We start from the raw sequence: 9,528 nt of genomic DNA on the forward strand, positions 1-9,528 counted from the left end.
ATGACCAAACGAGTGTTGGCAAGGATGTAGGAAAAGCAGAAGCAGACACATAAATACTGAGAACCAACAAAGCTGTCAGAGGTGGGCTGGCTGAAGAAGGGGAAGGGATTAAGAAGAAAGAAAAGCTCGTGGAGGGGCCCCAGTGTGGGGATTAGCAGGGGAGAGGGAGATGGGGGAGCTGATATGACCTCCCAGGTCAAGGGAGGATAAGTGGTGATGGAGAGTTGATTCGGGAATGGTGAATACACAATGCAATATACAGGTGATGTATTATAGCATGGTACGCCTGAAACCTATGTAGTTTTATTAACCAATGTCCCACCAATAAAATTTTAAAAAATGGTCTGCAGACTCCTGCCTAGGTTTCCCTGCCAAGTAAATCTAGTTTTAGAAATAAATAAATAAATGGATGTGCTTAATTCCCTACGAATGGACGTTTAATGGCTATGCTTTTTTACTAACAACGCACAGGTTAATAATTTGTGAATATATATGTGCATGTTTCCTTGATCCCATATTATTGCTTCATAAAAGTATAATTCTTGGGTCTAGGTAAACATACATTTTAAACTGTTTTTATATATTTTGGCCAACTGCCTTAAAAAAGGTTTCTGTCCTTGTCAGAACTAGCGATCTATCATCTGTTCTCTACCCCACCTCAGCCAACAGGACATGAAATAATTGCCAGTTCACCATGTGAAAGATTGTATTTATTAGCTTTCCAGTAAAGAAGACTTTTGATTTTTGTATAAATTTTCTTGCAATTTTTTATTTATTTCCTTTCACAATTTTTCTATCAGGATGTATCATTTACATATGGATTATGAGAACTCTTTCTGTGTTAAAGACACTATTGTTTTGCTGCAATATATACTGCATTATTTTCTCCATTTTTCAATTTATTCTCTTATTTTTTAACGATGTTCCATGTTACACAGAAGTTATTTTTTATGAAGTTAAAACTACTAATCATGTTTTATAGATTCTGCTTTAAAAAGTCAACATGCTTTCCTCCACCTAAACACAAATAAAAATGTCAACTGATATATATTTTTTGCCTCCTCATTATTTATACTTAAATCTTGGGTCCCATACTCACCTACTTTAGAGATTCTGTGAAATAAAAATCTAGCTGATTAATTCAAATATTTATTTAAGCAATTAGCCAGGACTGTGTTTTGACTGACCCTTCTCTCACTGAAAATGCTCTCATTTTAAAGTTCTTTACAACGGAGGTCATGTCCAAAGTCTTCCAGCCACTCTGTGGCAGAACAGAGTTTGACCGCAGATTTAATGTTTTGATGGCGTGGTGGCCGTAAGCGTGATTCTGGACTCAAAGGAAACCACATCTGACAGGACGTACCTGGGATTCAGCCTCCGGATGTTACCTGGAGTGAACTACTTCTTCTGTACCTGTTTCTAATCTGTAGAAAGAGGAAAAGTAAAACAATTGTTCATAATACATCCTACTGTGGTGAGAATGACAGTTGTTCTTCAATGTATCCATTCAATGAAATTCATTAAAAGCATACAATAGCCATTTTTGTGTTGTCAGGATTATACATGCCTTGAAAACAATACTTTTTAGAGGTAAATTATTTTGACTTTATTGAATTCAAATAATGACCTTTAGTCCAGCTCCTGACATTTAAATCTACTCTATACTTTCACCATTGGTGGGGAAGACATCTGCAGGTATTTTGGGTTTGTTTGCTTGGTTGTTTTTAAAGCATGAAAAAAAAAGCTTATCAGGGCTTAGTATATATGTAGTCTCCAGCACAACACCTGACAAAGTCACAAGTGAGTAAATTTTATGAATGAGGGACAAATTAACAAGCACTTGCCCATGCAGTTTTCCTTATTGAAAAAGAAAAAGAAAACAGCCCTGGCTGGGTAGCTCAGTTGGCTGGAGCATTGTCCCATGCACCAAAGGGTGGTTGGTTTGATCCCCAGTCAGGGCACATACCTAGGTTGCAGGTTCTATCCCAGGTCCAGCCACGCACAGGAGACAACCAATCAATGTTTCTCTCTCACACCAATGTTTCTTGCTCTCTCTCTCTCTTGCTCTCTCTCTCAAATTAATAAACACATCCTTAAGTGAGGATTAAAAATACAGAAAACAAATTGTCTTTAAACACAGTCTTTGTTGTCTGGTGAAAGTAATACATTTTGAAATACTTATTTTGACAGCCAGGGAGGAATACCCGCACTTCCTGCCTCAAGGAAAAGGCCAGTACATCCATGACAAAAGAAGGTTTGATTCTCTCCAAATCATGGAGCCATATTGACTCTTGCCCTTTACTCATCCTCAGGAATTCCAACCTTGAACCCTTCTAGGTGCTTGGTTAATACACAAAAACTAGCCTACTCAGCCATTCCAGATCAAGGAAGGAGGAAAACACTCCCCTAGTGAAATTCTCTGGACAAACACAATCGCCCCTCTTTCCTCCCAAATGAAATACTGGCTTCTTGGTGTCCAGCCAAGGACTAGGAGTCAGCGCATCAGGTCACCACAACATGGGCTGGGTCTAGACTAGATTTGACCCCTGCCTCCACTGTTCATGTTACTTACCTCCTATGGCTACTTCATGGGACTGTTGTGAGAATTAAACAAGTGCATGTCTGTGCAGTACTTAGGACACAATTAGCATTGTAGCACGTGCTCTGTGGGTACAGCCAAGTAGATGAGTCCATATTGACACTTCCTTCGTGGAGCCTTCCCTCACCAAGTTACATTCCTTTTATACACCTCATCGCACCAACCATCAGGCATGCTCCCAATGTTTAATGTGACATTAACTTTGTAATAACATCACTATTTTCCCCTACCACCACAGGCAGAAATGTGAATGGATTGGCTATTATGCATAGAAAAGATTTTTCCTAGATTCACTGGTTTTTGCTTCATTTGTTAATCAACTAAATTCCCAAACTAATTTTTCCTTTTTGAGTCTTTTGTTAAGGTTTGGTATAATTTAGAAACTTAGTTAATTAAATTCCTTTAAGGAAACAATCTTGCCTCAAATAATTGTCGGGCTCACCTTGCCGGCGTGCTAAGATTTAAGAGATGTCCAGGCCAGGTTGATTGGATTCAAAATGGCAGCCCTGACTTCAGGCTCGTGAAGGGATTATCAGTCCTTTTCATATAGTTCTTACCTCAGAGACCACCCCCCTTAGCACTATTGTATCTATTTATTAGTAACATCTCTCCCTCAGGCATTAAAATGGCATCAGATGGAAAGTGGGATATTGTTCCTGGCATCGCCTAACTTCCAAGCAGAAGACTTACGACCTTACTACTTACACATTATTACCCACGGTGATATCACCCAGTCCAGCACCTGGCTCATGAATGAAGGAGAGAAACACCAGATCAGAAAGGTGTTAAAAAATGTATTCATGAATACAATCCAGGCAGCCCTTTACCATGCTTTAAAAAAGAAAAAGTAAATCCCTTAAAGCTCAAATTTATATAGTAATCATGGAAAAAGTGTTTAATTGCCCAGAGTCCCCATGACTCCTTGTTAAGCTCTACAGTAACAAGAAGTATAAACAGTCACTAAAATATTTACACTTTACTCCAGTCCCTATAAAAAATGAATCACTAGTCTATTCATACTGCCTAATGACACGGAAGGACAAAACACGTACCCAAACAATGAATAATAACACAAGAACGCAGACTGTAAAATCAATATGGCAGATCAGGAGAGCAGCGCTTGGTTTTAATGCTCAGGACTCGGCAGAGCTTATCTTCTGAATTATATATGTGCATTGACCTAATTACATAAATATTTACTTTTCCTTACATTAACTTTCTTTTCACTGTCACCATAATTACAATGTCAATATTTGTGGTTGTAGCAACATTGAATTTAAACTGAATGGTGACTGATAGTGACATGCCTTGAGGTAATTCAGAGTCACATGGTCTCAGAACATTGGTGTCACCAGATAGTAAGTGATAAGTTACTAATTCCTTAGGTATATTAGAGTAAGCTTTTTAAAGAAAATAATTATTTCATCCCCAGTAATCAGGGGGCCGGTCTCCTTCTCAGCTTGTCAAGTTAGATAACACAGAGAAGTCAAAAACAGGGTGATCACACAGTGGTGAATATTGCCCAGTCTTTATTTATTTACTTATTTATTTTTAGAGAGAGGGGAAGGGAAGGAGGATGAGTGGCAGAGAAGCATCAATATGTGGTTGCCTCCCATGTGTCCCCCACTGGGGACCTGGCCTGCAACCCAGGCATGTGCCCTGAACTGGGAATCGAACCAGCCACCCTTTGCTTCACAGGCCTGTGCTCAACTCACTGAGCTACACCAGCCAGGGCCCAATTTTTTTTTTAATCAAACACTTCACATCAGACTTTGATCTCCAAGTCAGCTTGTTAACAAATCCTTTGATCTATTGACAGATGTCTACACTTCCATCCCCAAAGCTGTATGTGCATACAAAAGATATCATTTAATAGTAGTTATTATTCTTTGATATATTTCCAGTAAGGACACTGTAAAAAAATACCTATTTAATTATTTATCCTTCTATTGTTTTATTTTCAAGAGAAAGTTTCACATAATTACTGCAGTTGTTATATCTCCGAGACGAACAATGATGCCGATGCTCATGACATTTTAATTAAGTTTCCTTACTTTTATTCCACTCAATGACATTAGGGAAATACTGCAGATGCTTTAAGAAGCCTGGAGGAAAAAAAAGCATTTCACTTTGCTCTTATATTTCTGAGAACTCCCACTCAAGGGCCTGGACTCTCCAATCTAAGGAAAGCAGAAGTACCTGGATCACACTCATCATTTGGAGTTAAGCGAACCCAGAGAACACTGTGAAAAACCACTGGTGTCCACACTTGTGTTGGAGAGCTGTTCTAGACACACGGCAACGGTGGTTATGCATCATCCTCTGTTTTCTTACTTGCCTCCGCAGGGATGCCAGATGAGATGAACCTCAGCGATGTAAAGCAAATCCATCACACAGACGGTGGTAATCCCTTAGACACAACGGGAGCGGGATGTACAGCGGCAACCGAGTCCATGACATTTCCTCTGCTGGGTGCAGTGATGTTTCTCCCTGGGCTTTGGTAACTGAACTCTCCTTCCTGATACCTCTGTCCTATTCCTCTCTGATTTCTCCCCTCTTCAGATTGGAATAAGGGATCTTTTTAATGTAACAGTTATATTTATGGAAGGTACGTAATGCTAACCTCTTAAAAAAAACAGTTGGAAGGTTCACAAGATATCTAAAAATCAACATTTAAAGGATAGACTGTCTGAAAACCTGCTTGCTTTGAATCTAACTTAAACCTTCTTAAATTCTAACATATTAGGCTGGCAAATACAGAACTGACTGTGATTAAGAAGGATTTGGTATATCCGTAATTTAACTATGCTAGGTTCCAAACCCCTTCCTTTTTAAAACAAAAATATTTTAAATTGAAGGTGTATTTGCAGGACCATGAAAACAGTACAGAGTGTTTTGTTCAAATACTGGGATTAGGATTTCATTAAATGAATCAACATAAAATGGCAAGTAGCATGCATGCATTTTCAAGAAATTCTCCCATTTTTGCAAGCTATAGAAAGAAATTACGGAACGCCTATATGTCATAGAGCAGACTGCTGAGGAGCATTTCGCATAATTTCCCTGAAGAAGATTGAGAATCCCTATTCACTGTAACGCAGCCACTGACAAACCTTAAAGCTGCGTGTGTGGGTAATGCCTGATCTGTGTTCCATTATATGAAAAATGCAGTCTTTGGGATTGCGGCTTTGATCCTGCCTCTCCAGTGCTGGAATGGATTTAGCTATGTTGCAGAGCACAGGCCTGCTCTAGGAATATCTCTAATAAAGCCATTAATTGTCTGGTGGAAAGCTCTAAAGAATATTGATCATTTTCTTCTGGCAAAATAATATATCCATCCATTTTCAAAATATTTGCTTTTTTCTCTTTAAATCCTGATATTGAACAAACAATTAAATATACATTTTAATGGTTCCTCTGACTATCTAAAGACATGTACTGATACAGAAAATGTTTTAGCTCTTTTCTTCTTTGCACATTGGTAGAGCTGCTAATCCACGGGTCCTAATTTCCCAGCTACAATGAGATGCCTCAGCAGACACCAATTAGGATATGTCTTTTACTGCACTTAAGGGGGAAGAGATAAGTCAGCTTTCATTCAGAGAACTATTACATGCACTTGATAGCATATATATATATATACACAATTAACATAAAGTGACAGAATAGAAGAAAGAAGTGCTGACCCTATAAAATAAAATTAAACATTAAAATAATTTGAAATGGCCTCTGAGAAAGAGTTGGCATGGACCCCACTGACAGCCAATACTTATAAGGTGAAATCATTCTCTCCAAATCAGGAAACAGTATATGATCAAACCACATTCTTTCTTAGAGACTCAATTAACCAAATGATCTGATACTGGTCAGTTTGAACCACCATGTGTCAAACAGTCAAATCAGATTTTACTGTCTGTTCAAATGTGTTTCTGACCTGGAAGTGTTATTCTCTCTGCCAATTTTAAATGTCATTTTTCTAGTTTTCTGTTCCAGAACCTAATATTTATTCCATGATCTATTTGGTTTATAACTCACTTGCTTCACTATAACTCCACAGGTCATAACTTTAACATATATTTTTTTTAAATTTTTACTTCAACCTCAGCTAATTATTTACAGGACTGATACCAGTGATACCCTTTTGTGTACTTCAGCCCAAGTTATGTGATTGGTTAGCAATAACAAAACTTCTGAGCCAACCTTAGAATACTAAACCATGCCCTTCAGTTTGTTTGTCTTCCAAATTCTTCTAAGCTGTTTCTGGATAAAATTATTTGAGGGGAATCAATTTTAGACATGGCAGGAAATGAATAAAACAATAGTAATGAAGCAAACAGTGTGAATGGGCAGATCCAGTGGCAGTGAACTAGGTGTACGTTACAGTCACCTACTCCCAGGACCAAACTGGAATTACAGCAAAAATATACAACAATCAACCTGAATAACCAACTGAAGACTAGCTGAATAGAGAAGTCTTATAACCAAGGGTTCACAGAAGAGTCCACCCCAAGACTGGTAGGAAGGGGCAGAGGTGTAAAAAGGAGTGACCCCGCTCCCGCTGGCAGTAGCTGACACTCCGGAGGGGTATTTCAGATTGTAGGGGTTGCCCCTGAGAAACATGGGGTATCAATCTCATCCTGGGCTTCCCAGCCCAGAGTAACAGAGCTGGGGGAAGGTGCCAGCGTAAGACCTTCTTGTAAAAATCAGCAAGGACACTGTCTGCCAGGGAGAGACAGGAATCTGCTAGAGACACAAGTTCCTTCCTACACAGCCAGTGCACATTTTCTCATTTGCCACCACTCACTCGGGGCTCCTGTGGAAGGAGGGCAGAGGTGAACTGGGGTTGGGTGAGAACAGCGTGGGGTTTGTGGCTTTGGGGAGAGATGTCAGGGAAGAGTCACCAGCACCTCTGTGCTGAGTCACTGTCCCACACCACAGATGCCATCCTTCTTAGGTGAACCACTCCCTTCCACCTAGGTAAATACGATAGCCCCAACCTATGGACTTTCTGTCACCCCGTCCTGCAGAGCTCATGCCCTGCTGAGTTGTCAGCTGCCTGGGCCAGGGTGAGGAGGTCATGGCAGACTCAGTCACTCGTGTCAGTGACTGAGTGTTGTGGCTTTGGGGTGGGGGCCATCTCCTCCACACTCCTGACACCTCCTCTTCATGAGAGATCCTCTAACTTCACCCTTAGGGTTCTCCATAACCCCATCTTCTTGACTCCTGGTGTCCTCGCACTGCCCAGATCTCGGCAGAATTTGGGACAGAATGAGTTGTGTGGCTCTGCGGCAGAGGCCACTCTGCTCACCTTCCCCCAAGCCTAACCAGCACCTTCCACTCATCAGAGATCTACTAGCCTGACCATCCCAATTCCCCACAACCATGTCCTTTTAATCTCAGGTTCCCGGCAGAATCTTGGACAGACTAAGTAGTGTAGCAATAGGACAGGGGACATTTTTCCCTTGCATGCCCAACTGGTACAGAGCCCTCCTTTGTTGTGGCCAAATGATAGACCTCCTGGTCTGTTTGAGCCTGATGAACTCTGCCAGCCTCACCCAGATGACTACCTAGGACCCCAGGGCATCACAACATTCTGAAAGCACCCAGCAGGTGGCAGCTAAACGTGGTATACCTTGGGGTATTTGCTGAGTGGCCTCAGACCAAGTACTGGTACTGAGTTTGAACCTGAATCAGTCTGATGAACACCACTCACCCTTCTCTACCTGGGGACCCACTGAGATCCTATCTCATGGAACTTGAGTACTGCCCGAGGCTCTTTCAATGACAGCCTATCAGGCAGCTGGCAGGCAGATGCAGGTGAAGGCTGATCTCAGGCTACTTTGAGACTTTTGCTGACCTGCCCCTGGAACTGTTGCCGGTTAAAACCAGCCTTGATGCAGAGCTTAGTAATTCCTGCACACCCCCTGTCCCAGCACAGGGAACCACAAACTGGATCACTGTGCCTTTAAACATGTTGTCTAGGGCCAGTCACAGGCAGCATTTGATATTGGACTGCACCAGAGTACCTCCCAAGAGGCCCTGGAACCAACACACCCAGTGGTCAGCTTCAGACGTAATCCAAACAGAATCCAATAAGCTTCATGAACAGCATATCCAAGATCTCCTTCAAAAGGAGATCTCGGCAGGCACCAGAACTTGCCAAGGCAAATTCTGCTTCATACGGTCAGCATCTGCATAGCAGCTCATATGTGTGACTGGGTTTGATACTCACAGTCAGCCAGCCTGGGTGTTGACCCCACACACAAATGGATCAGTAGCGATCAACCTCAATTACAAGAGGAGGGCCCACATAACCCACGCAAAGGACATTCCTAGAGCACCTCGCTTCGGGGATCAAAGAGACTGTGCCACTGGGTCCTATAGGACACTAACTCTATTAGGCCACTTTACCAAAAGTGGGAGTAAGAACAAATCTGCCTAGTACATAGAAATAAACCCAGTAAGTCAGCCAAAATGGAGAGACAAGAAAACACGTCTTAAACGGATTTTAAAAAAGAGAGAGGTCTGTAGAAAAAGAGCCAAATGAAATGGAGAAAAGAAATTCATCAGATGGAGTTCAAAAATGATGATAATAGTGCTTAAGGATTTTAGTGGGAACTTCAAAAGACAGCAAGCATAAAAAGGACATAGAAATCATAAAATATAGAATGAGTTAGAAACACAGAATACAATATCCGAGATAATATATTAGAAGGAATAAACAGTAGGTGCAAGGACTAAATCGATGATTCAGAAGATAAGGGAGCAGAAAACACCCAATCATAGCAGCAGAATGAAAACAGAATTTCAAAAAATGAGGATGGTTAAGGGATCTTTGGGATAACATAAACCCTTGTAAACATTTTTGCATCCAACATAGGAGCACCTAAATATGTAAAGCAAATCTTAATGGATGTAAAGGGAGAGGT

At 40.9% G+C, this 9,528-nt stretch overlaps 1 protein-coding gene across 1 annotated transcript in view; it reads left to right on the plus strand.

The window, feature by feature from the left end:
- The window catches only part of GPC5 (glypican 5), a 1,180,201-nt gene extending 1,174,432 nt beyond the window's left edge, over positions 1 to 5,769 (plus strand). The window contains exon 8 of the mRNA XM_037057549.1: positions 4,946 to 5,769. Coding sequence (XP_036913444.1) covers positions 4,946 to 5,103 — 158 coding nt within the window. The 3' untranslated portion in view covers positions 5,104 to 5,769. The remainder of the gene's footprint in view (positions 1 to 4,945) is intronic.
- Positions 5,770 to 9,528: the final 3,759 nt, after the last annotated feature.

This window comes from Sturnira hondurensis, unplaced genomic scaffold (genome assembly GCF_014824575.4).
Source record: "Sturnira hondurensis isolate 20B ecotype Veracruz unplaced genomic scaffold, ASM1482457v3 Scaffold0009719, whole genome shotgun sequence".
In the NCBI taxonomy this organism is placed as follows: domain Eukaryota; kingdom Metazoa; phylum Chordata; class Mammalia; order Chiroptera; family Phyllostomidae; genus Sturnira; species Sturnira hondurensis.